This window comes from Tenrec ecaudatus, chromosome 16 (genome assembly GCF_050624435.1).
Source record: "Tenrec ecaudatus isolate mTenEca1 chromosome 16, mTenEca1.hap1, whole genome shotgun sequence".
Classification (NCBI taxonomy): domain Eukaryota; kingdom Metazoa; phylum Chordata; class Mammalia; order Afrosoricida; family Tenrecidae; genus Tenrec; species Tenrec ecaudatus.
This window is the reverse complement of record NC_134545.1, coordinates 88,753,470-88,771,311: the sequence shown is the minus strand read 5'-3', so window position 1 is coordinate 88,771,311 and position 17,842 is coordinate 88,753,470. Positions and strand designations below refer to the sequence as shown.

General features: G+C 44.0%; 1 protein-coding gene across 1 annotated transcript in view; it reads left to right on the top strand.

Annotated features, from left to right (window-relative positions):
• Positions 1 to 17,842, top strand: part of CFAP43 (cilia and flagella associated protein 43) — a 107,289-nt gene that overhangs the window by 15,592 nt on the left and 73,855 nt on the right. Inside the window, exons 6-9 of the mRNA XM_075533460.1 lie at positions 6,058 to 6,221; positions 8,795 to 8,858; positions 10,829 to 10,960; positions 16,907 to 17,023. Coding sequence (XP_075389575.1) covers positions 6,058 to 6,221; positions 8,795 to 8,858; positions 10,829 to 10,960; positions 16,907 to 17,023 — 477 coding nt within the window. The remainder of the gene's footprint in view (positions 1 to 6,057; positions 6,222 to 8,794; positions 8,859 to 10,828; positions 10,961 to 16,906; positions 17,024 to 17,842) is intronic.

The following is a 17,842-nucleotide window of genomic DNA, read 5'->3' as shown; positions in this document are numbered from 1 at the left end:
CTAAGACATTAGATAGTCAAGTCATCCTCACAGGTGGGGAAGTGGAAGCTGAGAGAGAGCGCGCGCGAGAGAGAGGAACAGCAGAGAAAGGGTGTCAGACGGTGCCAGGCTAGCAGAAAAAATAACATCTGGGATCTGAAAAGCTTATCTTAAAATGAGCAGCCATGTAAGTGAGGTGACTGCTAAGTCTACACAGAAGAAGCAAACCAGCCTATGTGATCCAAAGACTATAAACCATAAGATCCACGACCAGAGGAGGGAATGGCATTAGAGAGTAAATTCAGAGCACCCAGTTTACAGACGGCAGTGATTGCCAGTGGAAAAACAAAATCCTGCAGCCGAATCCCTTTTGCAGGGTCCCCACTTGAGATAAGCCTCCAGTGAATTTCCTCTGACGTTGACCAGGCATATGAAGACCCTTGCTGTCAGATAGAGTGCGCGGGAAAGGGAACCAAGGTAGATTTAGTTAGGTTAAAATGTAACAACTTATCATGTGTTCTCCTGTTTGACTCAGTATACATTTGTGATGCTCTTTGCTGCTCTTTGCTCTCTTTGCAACTGAGGTTTTTCAAAATGTTAGTTCATTGTTCTGGTTTTGGTTTGTTAATTTTTTCTTTTTATATGAAACCTAGGCTAGGTAAGTCTATAGAGACAGTAACTGGATTAATCATTTCTTGGGGTTGTGGGAGGGGAGGTTGGTGAGAAATGGGAAGCTAATAATAACACGTCCAAAAAAGGGAGAAAATGTGCAAAATTGACTGTGGTGATGTTTATACAAGTCCTTTTAATATGCTTAAACTATTGAATTGTATATGTGAATTATGTGTCAATAAAGTTGTTAATGTTAAAACAATAGAAAAGATGGATGGTTCAAAACCACCAGCAGCTCCTCAGGAGAAAGTGGGGATCTTTACAGAAGCTGACTGCCACGTCTTTCTACCGTGGGGCAGCTGCTGATGTCAAACTGTCCACCTCTCTGTCAGAAGCCAAATGCTAAATCACTGTGCCAACAGGATGTCTTTCGTTTTTGAGACATCTCCAACCATCTCCATCTTTATTGTTTCTATGCAGTACTTTCTACAGGAACCCCGATCATTCACATTTTGCATCAATTTGTCGAGCCCTACATGAAGCATGGAACATTCTGGCCAATCAGTCTAGCCCTGTAACAAAATGCTCTGCAATTACCACTACCACCCTTAAAAACAAACAAACAAAAACAACAACTTGCGTGTGGAGTGGCCAATTTTTAAAATACTTAGTGCTGTAGTTGAACATCTCTAAATTATAAAGGAAGTCAAAACAGTCCTACATTTTCCCTTCGTGTTAGAAATGTTCCCGGTAGTTCATTACTTTCCTTTTCTTGGTTAAATGATGTGATGAAGACGGATGGAGCTCTTCATTAACGTCAGTGCAATGAGGAAAGGCAGAGCCAAGTGCAGATCTCAAATGTCTCAATAATGTGTCTTCCCCTGAATGTCGTGTCTCATTACCTGGGTCCCGACAGCAAAGAAAGCACCATTGAAGCTACAGCATCATAGCCATATAAATTTGTAAATTCAGACTTTTACCAAATGTCAAACGTTAACCTCCCCCCTCCCCACCTGTTCTGTAAATAACATTCAAGGTAGATTATAGGCTGTTAAACGGGATGGAGTCACATGATACTTATTTAGAGTACTGCTAGCAGTGTATGGGGGAAATCAAAGGCAGAGTATATCTGGGCAGGCACTTGACTCAGGAAAATGAACTCAATCACTAGTTTAATTTTTCCACCAACTTAAAAATAAAAACACACACACAACGCCAAAGTTTCCAAATAGAAAACTCTACTTGGCGTTATCGTAAGTTGGGATCGACTCACTGGCGGTTAACTACAGCATTCTAAAGTTAGGTGTTCTAAAACATAGGTGCTTACATTTCCTAAAACAATGAAGTGGGACTCAGATTTTTCATGCTTAATCTCCAAGGGATCAAAATGTTTCATGTAGGATCCCAGAGGCCTGGACGAGGGAGACAATGCTATCCACAAATACTGTAAAACGCTATTGGCCCTTCCCTTTTAAAACTCGCCGAATGTTCATAGCTGAGAAATATTATTTATACACATCATCTGATATTCATTTTTAAATGATAAGACTGTATTTGTTGATGAAAGTAGTAAAAGCATATGCTTAGGTTCATCTTAAAATGAGAAAGCTCACATATCATTCCAGTTTCACATACAAAGGCCAGGAAAGCCCCAAGTGCACATCCTCACTTCCAGATTCTTGGGTATTGTGAGAATCAGAAATGCGGTTTTTAAAATGTGTGTGGTGGTGTAGTAGTTACGAGTCGGACTGCTAACCACGAAGTCAGCAGTTTGAAACCACTGGCCACTCCTCAGGAGCAAGACTGGGATTTCTACTCCCTTAAAGACTTAAAGTCTTGGAAATTCACAGGGGGCAATACTACTGTATCCTACAGTGTCTCTATGAACCAGCATCAAGTCAATGTAGTGAGTCTGGTGCCCGCTTCTACAACAGACAGAACCTGCCCCTTTATAGCCTCAGGTGGTGGTGGTTGCGGTTTGATAGGTGTCGCTGTCAGTCCTGGTCATAGCACCCTTATGCACAACAGAATAAAACACTCCTCAGTCTATGCCAACCTCACATTGTTATGTTTGAACCCATTTTTGGAAGCCATTGCGTCAATCCAGCTCATTGACCATCTTCCTCTTTCTCTGTGACTTTCCACTGTATCAAGCATGATATCCTTCTCCAGGGACCGGTTTATCCGGACAGCATATCATGCAAAGTACATGAGATAAAGCCTCATTGCTGGAGCTTCTAAGAAGCATTCTGGCTGTGTCCCTTCGAAGGTTAGATGTCATCAAGATAACTCAGGAGGATTTTAAAGAATAATGGCTGTTTGTTGAATAATTCTTTTTCTTCTGAGTCACAGCTTAGCCAACCACCACAAACATGGCAATCATCAGCAGAGTTTAACCCCTTGGGGTAGTTTTACCCTATTTTTAGTTCGCTGGTTGGCCAGTTGTCATTCAATGATTAATTTTCTAAGTAAGTTTATGGGAGTATGAAATAGACCCGTGATACAATTGAAGTCAGTCTATGCACTCGAGAAACTTATTGTGTGGGTTCTCTGCTCTCTTAGTCACATTTTGAGATTCAGACCAAAGGACACACCACCTTTCTCCTTCTTCCTCTACACTGAGCTGAACCACGTGTTCCTTATTCACGATTCTCCCATAACACACAAGCACCCCTCAACTCTGAACTACAAATGCTTTCTGATATTTGTTGATACTGATTCTCCCATAAATAGGTGATTATCCTGTTGAGGAGTGGGATCGCTCAGGACTTGGCACAATGCCTGGTATATAAAAAATATTCAGTAACTATTTATTGAGACAATATCAATTATGCATCGAACTCATATCAGTTGATAATTTAGCGGAAATACTTATTCTGCAGACCCATACCTGCTTTGCCTTGACTCAGAAAACCTTTGCTAAATGAAGGATACCTGGTGGCCCGGGGGTCAAAGTACCTGGATGCCAAACAAAAGGTGCCCTCTGTGGTCGTGGTGAGAGCGGCCAGCAGTGGCATGCAGACACGATACGCCCTGGTCAGGTCATTATTGGCAGTTTCTTCTCATAGAGGCAAATTTTTTAAAGGACATAGTTCTTCTGTTGGCTTTGATTCTTTTTTGAGCTAATTTGTTATTTGGCTACCAGGTGACCTCAAGGGTCAGTTTTAGTTCAAGATTCGAAGAATATCTCAGAGCTGTGGCTTAGGGGGACTGTCTCAACCAGTTCAGTTAGACTTGTTGTTTGTTTGTTTGTTGTTGTTGTTGTTGCTGCTGCTGCTGCCGCTTTTAGGAATTTGAGCTTCTGTTCCACATTTTGTTTTTCCACTCTAGCCATCTTGTGCGGCCCTGATTAGATGGCCCCATCTAATTTTTCTGTTGGCCCTGATTAGATGGCCCCATCTAATTTTTCTGTTGGCCCTGATTAGACGGCCCCATCTAATTTTTCTGTTGGCCCTGATTAGATGGCCCCATCTAATTTTTCTGTTGGCAGTGTAGATGAGGCCAAGGCTTATGTAGACTTTGTCCTGCACACTGATTTCTTCTTTGTGTTCTGGTTTCCTTCTTTCTCTTCTCTCCTGAGGATTAGAAACCCATAGCTGTGTCTTCAGTGGTCACGCCAAGCTTTCAAGGCCCTTGACCTTATTGCTCAAGCTAGGATGTAGAACATGGCCAGTTGACTGAGATGTCCTTATCTCAAAACCCAGAAATCCAAGCCTAGAAAGTGCTAGGTTATGTCTAAGAAGCATCTGTAACTGCACGCCGTGTGTGTGGTGCGCACTCACACAATCACACAGATAGGAATACATGCAATGGAACCAACTCTGCCCTTGCCCACACCATCTTCACAATTGTTATCTTTGAATCTGTTGTTGCAGCCACAGTGTAAATCCATCATGTCAAGCATCTTCTCCCTTTGTGCTGTTCCTCTACTTTACCAAGCACGATGTCTTTTTCTAAAGACTGGTCTCTTCCGATAACCTGTCTAAAGTACATCAGACAGTCTCACCAGCTACGGTTTTCAGCAGCACCGGCTCTAATTCCTCTGAGACAGATTTGGGTGTTCTTCTGGAGATCTATGGTCCTTTCAATATTCTTTGCACAACATGATTCAAATTCATTTCTTCTTCAGTCTTCCTTATTCATCGTCTTGCTTTCCAATGTCTATAAAGCCATTACAAATACCATGGCATCATGGGTCAGGTGGACCTTAGTCCTCAAAGTGATGTTATTGCTCTTTAACACCTTAAGGAGGTCTTGTGCAGCAGATTTGTCCAATGCATTATGCCGATTGAAAAGTTCTATATGTACACACATATTTACATTTATACCTGCAACATATTTATGGTTGTTTTGGATGTTGTTTCAAAAATGATATATAAGCCAAATCATGGCCTACATTTATATGGCCCCAAGCTAAGGATTATTTTTCTATTTTTAAAGAGTTCTTTCTAAAAACAACATCAAAATGCAACAGAGAACTATATGACCCCAAACACTTACATCTAGTCCTTTTCAGAAATATTTGCCTTATATTCCTGGCCCCTATTAGTTTCAAGCCCCTGATCCAGTTTTTTCTAGGTACAGCCATAGATGTTATGCATCTCCCTTGGAGTGGTCCAAGGAATCAAAGTCATGGCATTGCCTGTGAGCTGAGTTAGTCCACCAAAATCAGCCAAAGAATGCTTTGCTGGGGCCCTTAGTTAAGCAGAGGCTCTGGTCTGACCTCTCCATAGCAGCTCAAGAGAGCTCACATTCGAGGCTACCGTAGATTCTATAGGTAGGTTGGAGAAAGCTTGGTGAAAGCCTTCCTCACACAGGGTCATTTTACCCTCCAGATGCCTTATCCATCAGATCCAAACATTGGTCTAAGTGATTGTAAAAGGAGGTAACGGAACAGTGGAAATGACTTGGATTCTTTTGTAGAGTACAAGTTAGTTTCCAACAACAATAATAAGAATTAGAAAAAGGTGATTTCAGTTAGGCAATAATGTTCTCAGATGAAGTTACTATAGAAGCACATCAAGAAATTACTACTCAACACTTTGATGACTGTCTCCATAGAAGAAGCCTGAAAAAAAAAAAAGAAAAAGAAGAAGCCTGAATGTTTTCTTGGTGAATGAGAATGCAGAGAAATGGAGTAAGGTGGTCATTTACTTACTCAAACCAAACACACTGCCGTTTAGTTGATAGATCCCTGTGGGACAGGAGAACTGCCCGCTAGGGTTTGGGAGGCTGGACATCTGTCTCTATGAGAGCAACCTCATCCTTCTCTCTCCCTTGACAAGGACTGGTCTTTTCCACCTGTTGGCCTTCAGGACTCCTGGAAGTTCAATTAGGACTTGGCAAATGGTGGGACCGAAGAATATCCATGTACATTTGCTTCCTTTTAAAAATTGGGGTTCCAATGTCTCTAATACTGAGCTATAGTGATTGTCTTAACACAAGACTTTTCATCTTTCCTTTAAGCCAAAGGATGATCTGCATCCTTTGCTTCACCCAACAATGCATTGCTGGACTCCAACGAGTGACCTGTATGTTGGCTGTGAAGAGGGCTATCTTTTAATGATCAGTGGAGAGACTTTGAAGGTGACTGTGCTTAATAAGACTGAAGAACCACCATCTACGGGTAAGTAAGAAACTGCTCTGCTTCATATTTCCAGAGGGGTAGCCATGCATGTTGCTTTACACATTTAAAGGTTAAATTTCTGGGTGCCATTTTCCTCCTCCTTACAGCCAGCCTTGATTCTTCCTCCTTCGTGCTCTATATCTAATTAGTTACTAAATCTGCATAATGCTTTATAGCTAGCTAATGCCTATGGAATATTATTGAGTCCCAAGCATTCTGCTATCCCTTTATAAGCATATTTCACATAATCCTCCAAACAACACTGTTTAAATACTATTTTTATCTCCATGATACCGATGAGGAAAGGGGAGGGGCATTGAGAGGTTAAGAAATGTGCCAAAATTCACATAACTAGTAAAGAGTGGAACTGGTACCAGAGTCCAGGCAATATGACTTCCAAGACATCCAAGTGGTTAATCACGCTATATTCTTTCCTATATGAACCTGGTCGGTTTAATCAGCTAATAAGACTCTTTCCTGTGTCCCCCATGCCCACCCACACATACCAGGCCCCTTCAACTCTTTTCTTCATGATGATTTTTTTTTCATTATAAATCCAGCTGCCTTCTTAAAAACTGTGTGTTTCTAGTTTAGAATTTCAAAGATAATCTGGCCTGTTTTCCTGGTGTCTATTCCTGCCCAATAAACTGTGGTGATAGCTGGGCCTGGATCATAGGGCCCAATGCCCACCTAAGGGCGAGATATAGGCTCTGTGAGAAGGCTTCACTCAGGCAAGCTCCACAAACCCATCCACAGCATTCTCCACTCCAATCACCCTTACTACACCCCCTAATTTCTGCAGCAACCTTAGACTAACGTCACTGACCCCAGTCTCCATTTCATCCAAGCCAGGTATCTGTCTCATTACTGCCAACTCACCCTCCTTTCCGTCAAGTTCATTTTTATGCTTGCAATTCAAGGACTGCTCTGCCTTTGTTTCGATGGCCTCCATCATCTGACCCTGACCTCACCCCCACAATATACACCATTAATGCCATGTCCTACTACATGCTATATGAGTGCTCAGATCCCATGTGGTTATTGATTCCCATTAGTTTACACACATACATCCGGCTCATTCCTTTGTCACCAGACTTTCAGAAAGCCTTTGGTTCCCAGCTCAAGCGCCACCTCCTCGCAAAGGCTTTCGCTGCTATATGTCTTCTCTCATTCCCTGACTCATTGTTGTACTTCACTGATGAAATTGAGGCCATTGGCTTTGAAATTTCACACCCACCCACCCAGCCTGCCTCTCCCTTTTCTCTTTGTTCTGACCCCGTGTGCTTCAGACTCGCGTTCCCTCTCTGTAATCTGGCATCTGCCGTGCTAATATGGAGAACGCTCTACCATATCAACCTCTCGTCTGTCCTGCCTCTGCAGCGCCTCCAACTGGAGCTTCTTCACATGTCCCGTCATCCCCCTGCTCTCGCCAAATGCTGCCACTGGGCATTTGAATGTCCTTCTCTTCTTGTCCAGCTGGTGACACGCTCCTCAGCAATGAAGTCTTCCCCGTTTGCACCCAGCCTTCAGAAATAGTAGGGGCCCCTCTGCAGTTCCTTTTGGCGCATCCAGTTGTTAGAACCACATCCTGTGCTTGTCCAATTGCCAATGAGTGTGCCTGTCTTTCTCACTAGTCATCTGTGTCTGTCTCATATTTTGGCTCCAAAATCAACCCCTAGGGATTACAACAGAGTAAACTGACACCCAGCTGTATTTGCAAAATGACTTAATAAACCGATGTTTCTATTTTCCAAGCTCCCTGCACATTTCTAATAGCGCTTACACGATTTGGGACTTAATCACTGGGTTGTTGATTGTAGATGCCCTCAAGCTGGTTCAGACTCATAGTGACCAGACGCACACACAACAAAACACTCCACGTGTGAACCCATTGTCGCAGCCACTGTGTCAGTTCTCTGAGGGTGTCCTCCTTTTTGATGCCCCTCTACTTTCTCAAGCCCGATGTCCTTTTCCGGGGACTAGTCTCTCCTGATAACATGTCCAAAGCAATTGAGAGACTGCAAACAATGTCTCCATCTTTCAACAAATGGAGACTTCCAAGACAGATTGGGTTTTGCCATTTTAACATCTGACAGTGCTTCCTGAAAGAAAACCTATCTACTATATAATTCTAGACGTGTTTACACAGCAGCGGTGCCCCCGAATTTGAAACCACTCCCGCGATCCCGAAGAGCAACCTTGGCTGCGCCATTTTGGGAAGGCCTCACAGCACCTTTCCGAAAGTCAGGCTGAGTTTTGTAAGAATGATTCCAAAGAAACGCATGAATGAGAGCCCTGGTGACTCAACAGTTAAGCTTTCAGCTTCTAGCCCAAACGCTGGCAGTTCAAACCCGCCAGTGGCCTCTGTGGGGAGAAGAGCTGGTGATATGCTCCCACGAGGATTCAGGTCTAGAAAACCCTACGGCCCAGTTGCACTGTGCCATCTGGGCTCACTCTGAGTCAGAATCAACATGAGGGCGCAATACAGCAACGTGAGGCCAAGTGGGCTCACTTGGGACTGCTCTTGACTCACTAGCTGTCACCTGACTTACCTTGTTTTTCTTTTCTAAAAGGCAGAGGAAATATTATCAGCCCAGTCACCTTGGTATATCAGAAAGAAGGCATCTTTGCTTCTGGAATAGTAATGTATTTTTTTCTTTAAACATAATTGTTTTTAAGAAAATAGGCATTTTCCTTTGTTGATGTTTAGCATAATGAATTATGTATAGGATCCCTGTTTCGGACAGATATTGTATAATGTTTTTTGGATGCTACTGAAAAACGTTTAATTATGAAGAGGTTAGGATACCTTAAAAATAAGAAGAACGGCATAATGAACCAATCACTTACCTATCTTATTTCAAATAAAAATATAAGAGGGTTTCAAAATATTTGTGGAAATGTTTCATAAATTCCATTATCTAAAAATTCCATTTCCCTCCACCCCATAACCTTCTCGAAGTCCCTTTATATCATTTTAAAGTCCACCTCCCCGCCTTATACCTTATATCAGGTACCCAAACCCATCCCCACTTGTCCCTTAATCATGAGCCTTTTGCTGTCAGACATGGGACTTCTCTTCTCAGCTGGAGGCTAGACTCTGGTTCATGTCCATGTAGCCTGCATGTATAATATTGTAAGTGTGCTTATTCCAAATGAGAGGAGCCCTGATGGTGTAGTGGGCTCCATGTTGGACTGCTAACCACACAGTCAGCAGTTCAAATCCACCACTTGCTCCATAGGAGAAAGATGAGACTTTCTGCTCCTAGAAGATTTATAGCCTTAGAAACCCAAAGGGGCAGTTCTACCTGTCCTACAGGATGACTATGAATTGGAATCGACTGGGTGGCAGTGGGTTTGGAATTTTCTGGGACTTGTACTTGCTTTTGTCTGGCACCATGGTAAGTGCTTTATTGGATTCTCTGTCTGGTCCTTATCATCAGGCCCCATAACATAAGAATTATAGAGCTCTCCCTTGCACAGATGAGGGACCGGAGGCTCACAGTGGTCACCAGCAAGTAAGTGAAGGAGCTGGGACTTGGACCCACCGATGTCATACTCTGAAGCCTCTGCTCTCATGCATTACACTGCACAGCTTCAGAAACTATGAAGAGGGATCATTGTGTGGTTATTTTCCAGGCCGCTATAAGCATGATTTGGCGCTGCAGACCTCCATTAAAATCACATGCTGACTGGCTCTCTGGAGTCCACTGTTAGCCTTTCCTGTTCCATCACCACGAGTCACAGCTCGGGCTCTGAGGGCAAGCAGGCAAGGCTTTCACATGAGAGATGCATCTCCACCAAGGAGAAGCAATCTGGAGCCCAGACACCAGCACGCTGTCTCTAATCCCCTGTCCACACCTTGCAATGGACTGCCTTCTCCACGCGATGGGTTTAGTGAAGTCACCATGGTTTCTGAACGCAGTCATTCCACAAAGGCCTATTCTTCGTCAGCAGGAGGTCTGGTACAGAAACAATAGATGGCTTGGCTTCAAGACTCTTCACAATAGTAAAATTAACTCAAATTCTTCTTGAGTAGTAAAATTATCCTAAATATTTGACCATCAATCAATCATTTTTATCAAATATCTATCATGTTCCCAGCATGGTTTGTGAGGAAAGAGAAAGGAGAATACAAAGGAAATTATAGGCATCCCCCTTACCCTCGGCCGTTAATTGATATAAGAAATACTCACTCCCTCAAGAATGACACGCCGGGGCGAGTTGCCCTTTGAAATACGGAGATTGCTATCCATCGTCGAAATAGCCGGCTCTGCTCCATGTGTTCCCCTCTCAGAGAATAAGGAGCCTGACACCGAAGACAGAGGCTCCAGGAGTTGAAAGAAAGAAGAAATTATTAACATTTTAAATAGTTGAAAAATGTATCAGGAAAGAGATCAAATTAAAGCTTGAGCAGAGCCATGATTGAAAGCGGTCTAATTAAAAGTGAGAAGGCAGGGGATTCTACATCATGTAAGCCCAGGAGATGATTTCAGAAATAAACACCAGCATGGTCATATATAAGCGTTAGCTTCCCTGCTGGGGACAGCATGTTCTGTGCATTGACTGAGACTGATTTTCTGCATTTCTCTCATTGTTTTCGGTCTCTAGGATGGCTTCGTGTATTCTTATATTATTAAAGATTCAAGTTACAAAGTGGAGAATTTGGTGGAGCTAGAAGAGCCCGTGGAGCATCTGATGTTTTCTCCCAATTACAAAGTGTTGCTGATTCAAACGCAGAAGGTATGGTAGGTGGCAAGTTCTTGGGATGCGACTCTTGGCTGAAACGAAGGTCCTCGGTGTCTGACACGAACGAAGGGTACCGCAGGATGGCACTCTCCTCGTCGGGGCTCTAGGTTACGAGGAGCGAAGAAAGCGGACAAGCCCCAGTGCCAAGGGGACTTTTGTTGGTTGGTGGGTTTTGTGCATGAGACTGAAAGGCAATGAGTGGCTCTGGGCTCCCACGGTGCCACTGGGCCTTGTGTTCCTTCCATCCCTTGGATCTGTCTTCTTTCTGTGGCTCCGTGGCCAGATGGACCTTCCCTGCTGCAGCTCCACATGACAGGTGTCTCTGTCCTCTTTGTGGGAAGATACCAGCTGGAACAAATGTCTTGGAAGTTTGACTCACGGGACAGACTTGAGTCACCTTATTCCAGGGAGTCCGAATTCTGATCAACCAGGTCTGAGTCACATGCCCGCCTTTGGGTCCAGCGTAGAGTCAGCCCACGCAAACAGACTGAGATTAGGGCCAAGCATGGTACTATAAGAACATACAGAGTCTATAGCAGAAGAGGGGGCGGGGGCAGTAAATGCAGAGTGAAAACAAATGCCAACTCAGTGGGTGGACTCCTCATTCATGAAATGACCTTCAAAGGCCAACATTAATAGTAGTCCATACTGTTAGGCCAATTTTACATTTTTTCTTGTACTTTGGGTAAAAGTTTATGAAGCAAATAGGTTTTCTCTCCAGCCATTCACTCATGCTTTACATGTGTGTGTGACGTGGATCAGAATGCCCACAATGGGTCAGCATCCTTACATGTCCTCTTTTGTTTGCTGTTTCCATTCATGCTGCTTTCCTACCTTGAAGCCTGGGAAACCTGGCTTCTGGTTTTCATCCCAAGGCGAAGGCTGCCCTTCCCATCCTGTTGGCTGATTGTTCTAAGGACAGTGCAATCCATGTGTCCTCGCTCACCTTTCAGGTTTGTCGATTGTTTGGGTCAAAGTTGTGCCAAAGGAATGAGTTCAGTTCCAGGCCTGAAGGAACCCAAGGGCCAAAATCTAGGAGGAGGCTAAGGGAGGGGAAGGTGTCTCAATAGTCTCTACCAGACCTGTAAGTCTGTTGTTGTTTTTTTCTTCATGACTTTGAATTTTGTTGTGCATTTTTCTTCCCCTCTACCCAGGACCTCTTATTGTGAATCCCTTTTGGAGCATTTGGCAATGGTGCTGAGCACCATCTAGGTCTGGTTCTGCCTGGCTAAGGCTGGGGTGAGTGTGGCCCAGTAGTTCCTTTGGACTCCTTGTTCCTTGTCTCTTTGATTTCATTCGGTCTGCCTTGCTCCAGGCTGGGAGGGACCCATAGCTGCACGTTAGGTGGCTGCTCACAAGCATTTAAGACCCCAGTACAACACTGTCTTGGTGGATGACGTCAGGCCAACTGACCTTGCTGTCACCTTTGATGATGGTCCTGAACTCCAGACCTCTGAGTGTTCTCCTGCATCCGTGGATATATCTGCAGTATCTTGTAAATACACATGTAGAAATATCCTCTGTCAAACGTATATGTACTTGTGGGTGCAGTCCTTTGTGCCTCTCCACATCTATTCCGTCTGCATCCACTTACGGCGTCTTGGGATTCCGCCACTGCAGGGCTTTGTGTGTAATGGCGTTCACTATTGTTGCCTTTACCTCCGAATCCTCCCAGTGTCTGTCTTTGTCTTGATCGTTTTCTACTAGCCTCCCCCTTAGTGTGTATTGGCTGGATGCAATAATTTTGGATGCAATTTTATATGAACTTGAGATTATAAACAAAGTTTAGTGATTTTCTGTCTAAGCATAAATCTAAATACAAGAAGACTCCAGGTGTGGTCCTTGTCAGAATTAAACACTGTACTGTTTTAGTAAACAAACGACAAACTTAAAATATCTATGGTGCATTAAAAAAACACTATACAAAGTAACATAACAAACTGAAGAGGACCCAGGTGGAGCTTCTCAAAGCAGAAAACTCTATTCACAGCACTTTAGAACCCACTGAACTTGTTCACCAGCACATGAAATGCAAACAATTGGAAGACAAGTCAGATGTTACATAGAATGCAGCGCAGAGAGGAAAACGTGCCGGAAATGTAGACATGAGGGTACAAGCATGACGGGTACCGTGAAAAGTTCTAAGAGCTATCTGATGGAAGTCCCAGAGAAAAGAGTGAAGAGAGGCGATACTGTCCAGAACCCATTAGGAACATGGGCCTACCAATTCAAGCGGCCTCGTGAGTCCTGAGCAGGATACGTAGAAAGACGTACACCCTCGGACTTAACAAAGTAAACATTTTAAACTCAAGACAAAGGGCGTTTTTTGTTCTGTTCTGTTTTTTAAAAGCAGTCAGAGAGAAAAAATGAATTCCTTCCAAAGGGTTTCAGTTAGATGGACCGACTGATTTCTCTGTGGCAACACCGAGGTCAGAAAGAGTGGGTAATATGCTCCCTGTAGGACAGAACCAGGAAATCAAGCCTCCTGCTTCCACCTCACTGGTGCCATCTAGTCAGTTCGGACCCCTGGCGACACGACCTACAGAGTACAGACCACCGCGTGGTCCTGCCCCAACCTCCCCAGGGTTCTTACACTGGGGCCCTTTGTTATAGCTACCGTGCCAGTCTGTCTTGTCAAGGACCCTCCTCTCTGTCTCTGCCCCTCTACTTTAGCAATCACGATACACCTTTTCCAGGGACTGGTCTCTCCTGACAACATGCCCTACGTATGTGAGACCAAGTCTCACCATGCTTGTCTCTTAGGAGCACGCTGGTTGCACTGCCTCCAAGACAGACTTGTCTGTTCTTTAGCAGGTGAGAGAACGTTCACTATGCTTCACCAGCACCAGAATTCAGCCACACTAATTCTTCTTTGGTCGCCCTTATTCGATGTCCAGCTTTCACATGCATACAACGTGATGGAAAACAGCCTGGTTTGGGTCAGGGGCACTTTGGTCCTCCAAGCGACAGCCTTGCTTTTCAATGCTTCAAAGAGGCCTCGTGCAGCAGGTCTACCCGGTGCAGTGCATCATTTGATCTCTTGACTGCTGCTTCAATGAGCACATGGATTCAAGGAGACACAAACCTCGACAACGTCAACCTTGTCTCTGTTTATCGTGAAGTTACGTACTGATCCAGTTGGGAGGATTTGGGTTTTCTTGACAGTGAGTTGTGATCCATGCTGACGCCTGCAAGCCTGGAGACAAGCAGAAGTGTGTCCTCTGCATAGCAGAGGTTGTCAATAAGCCATCGTCAATCCTGATGCTACATTCTTCTTATAATCCAGCTTTTCTGATTAGTTGCTCAGGATGTATTCCTAGTAGCATAGTGGTTACACGTTGGACTATGAGCCACAAGGTCAGCATTTCTAAACCACCAGCTGCCAGGGGGGAGGCAAAACGGGACTGTCTGCTGTCCTAAGGAGTGACAAGAGCGGCTCTCAACCTTCCTCATGCCGCGACCCATTAATACAGTTCCTCATGTTGTGGTGACCCCCAACCATAAAATTTTCGTTGCTACTTCATCACTGTAATTTTGCTACTCTTATGAATCGGGCAACCCCTGTGAAAGGGCTGTTTGACCCCCAAAAGGGGTCAAAACCCACAGGTTGAGAGCCACTGAGTAATAGCTTCTGAAACCCACAGGGGCAGTTCTACCCTGTCCTGTGGGTCTCTAGGAGTCAGAATCCACTTGATAGCAGTGAGTTTGGTTTGGAAGCAGATGGAATAAATATGGTAAGAGGGTACAACCCCATAGACACACCTTTCTTGTTGTAACCCGTGGAGTGTATTCCTTTGTTCTGTTCACACAACTTGTATCGACCCTCTACCAGGTTTCTGAGATTGTCTTTACAGGACCAGACAGCCTCTTCTCTCTCCAGCAGTATTGCTGGTAGATTTGAACCACGTCCCCTGTGGTTAGCAACCCAACCCTAACCCAGCGTGCGAGCAGGTCTCCTTTCAATACAGTGCAGGGGTCAGGATGCTACGGCCCCATGTAAAAATCCAGCCTGTTGCTGGTGCCTGATTTTATAAATGAAGTTTTACTGGAACACCGATAAATACACCAGGCATGTGTGTATTATCTATGGCTGGCTTTGCACTATAATTAATTATAGACTGAAAAACCTGACATGTTTACTATTTGGCCTTTTATAAAAATGCTTGCCAACCCCCTAATGTAATGAAAGATTAAAAAGGATTATTTTCCCCTCAAATCTGTTAATAGGGTAACCACAGCACACAGTCTTATCCCTCCTCACTTTCCACTCAGAGATCCCCTCACTACATTGCCCCATTTGTCTCAAATTGCATTGCTGTTTGCTTTATTTTTGTTTATTATTTGCTTAATTGACCATCTTAAATTGGTCCACATGTTGGCTTTGGTAGCTGTGTCTTTTAAGCTGCATTGAAGTTCTTGACTTTCTTTCTCTCCTTTTTATTTTGCAATTTATTTATAAGGAAACCAGGTGTTTATTCTTATGTCATGGCTTTTGCTGGTTCCATTCACATGTCCTTTGGCTAATGTGTTAACACATTCCTCCCTTCCGCCTTGCCTTTTCCCCTATGACTTTGATTGAAGTAGCTTCCATCTCTTAAAGAAATATTTTTATTGTGGTTTAGGTGAGAGTTATGTTTCCGTTCAGCCACATGCCCAGCTTGTTTAATGACTTTGCTGGTCATCCCCATACAGTGTCAACATGCTCCCATTTCTACCCTGATTCCCTGTGTCCTCTGTCTTCTTCACTCTAGAAAGCAGACTTCTTATCTCTGGTCAAGTGGCCTTACAATAAACATCACAGCGACTGGGTGGAGACACTAATTTAAAGGTTTTGTGTGTGTGTGTGTGTGTGTGTGTGTGTGTGTGTGTGTGTGTGTGTGTATAATAGATATGTAGCAAATTGTTTGCCATTTCAATATTTCTCACTTGGACAATTCAGTAACATTTGTTATGTTTGCATGTTGTTTAACTACTGCCATGCGGGATGGGTTTTTGAGAAGTGATTTGGTGGGAAGCCAAGACTGGATAAACAAGCCATAAAATGAGAGCTTTGGCCACACCACCTCCTTTTAAAATTTGTGTTTGTCGTGGTGTATCTTGCACATGGCAGGAGTTAATTAATCCTTAGACCTTTTGAGACACCTGGGTGGTATAATGTGTAGCGATTGGGCTGGTCACTGTAAAGTCAGCAGTTCAAGTTCACCAGCAGCTCTGAGGGAGGAAGGTGAGACTCCCTGCTGCAGTGAAGACTGACAGCCTCAGAAATCCATGCAGGCCCTGGTGTTAGGTTTCATAGAGTCCGATTCCATGGCACGTGAGTTTGATTTTGGGTTTGCAACAACTTTTCTGTTTTTTCGTATTTCCCCAACGTTGTATATATCCAAAACAAAACAAAACCCAACAACAATCTCAAACCGACGGCCATCAAGTCCATTCTATGTCACAGAAACCCTGTCGGGTAGAGCAGAGCTGCCTCCATGGGGACTCTGCGATTTTCCATCTTTACAGGAGGGAAAGCCTTCTCTCTCTCCAGAGGACTGGCTCGTGGCTTCAATTTGATGCCCTCGTCGTCAGGACTAGATATTGTCTACATAAGTGGACATCCTTTCTGAGGTTCGGGGAAAATAAGTTTTGTTATGTTCTATGATTTACAATACCCCTGTCTGGGATTGCAACGAGAAGAAAGCCCTTTCTGCTGAGAAAGTGCATGAAGAAGTCAATGAGTCACCCAGTGAATCAGGCATCGAGATGTTAAGCTTCTCACGGTGAAGATCTTCGCGAGTCTGTCTCTGATTTCCCATCTGTTCTTCCCACACAGTGCCTCGCTAGCAATAACTATTTAGGAGGGGAAAAATTTGAACTACACATTCAGCAGATATATTGTTTCCTTTTAAAATTCTTTCTCCCCCTCCCTGTCCTTCTTTTTGGTGTGTTTCACAGGGATCTGTCTATACTTGCACGTTTGATGAGGAGCCAGTCTTTAATGAAGTCCTAATTGCTTGTGAAGGGAACTTTCAGGTGATTGACTTTATCAAGCCTGCAAACACTCACTTCCTGGTAAGCACTGGCTTATTGGTTCACAGTAGAATTTAAAGATGAAATGTGTTCTAATTTAAACCCCGGCCCATATGTAATTGGGTAGCTTTGGACGTCCCTGAGCAAAGGAATGCAAATGGGAAATAGATGCCCATGAATTCCATCACTGAATCTACTCCTCGGCTGGAATGACAGCATCATATTGGGTCTTCAAAATAGTGAGTCTTCTGAAAAATGGCCCAAACAATTGTGGTCGTAGGAGCCATTGTACAGTAACATGTGTTACTGTATCTTAGGTGAAAGCGTATACAGCAAATCAGGTTCCCACTTAGCGATTTCTGCACTACTTGTTCAGTGACACTGGTGTCTTTTTGCACAAACTTTATCAGCATTCTCATGATTTCCATTCAGGCAGTGCTGTTTCCAGTCATATAGTCCCCGCCCCTACTCCCTTCTCATCTGTGCTGTAGAGCAGCCGTTGACCATTCGGTCTCATACCTCTGGACGCGGTTTGAAAGGAGCACTGTGCTCAGAGGTCCCGTTCTTGTATTTCATGAGACAGTCTGTTCTTTAGCTAAAAGATGACCTCAAGGGATGGTCTGGGTTCCAGGTTTAGAGCAGATCTCAAGGCAACAGGCCTGGGGAGGTCTCTCGTCTCCGCTGTTTTAATAAGTTTGGACTTATGAATATGAGTTCTGTCCCACATTTTCCCCTCCCATTTGATAATGGCTCCTCCAATGTGGCCCTGATCTGGATGACCAGTGGGGGCGGCTGGGGACAGCTGGTTCTGATCTCAGGGAATACAAGGCCATGGTTTGTATAGTCCATAGGCTTCCAAAC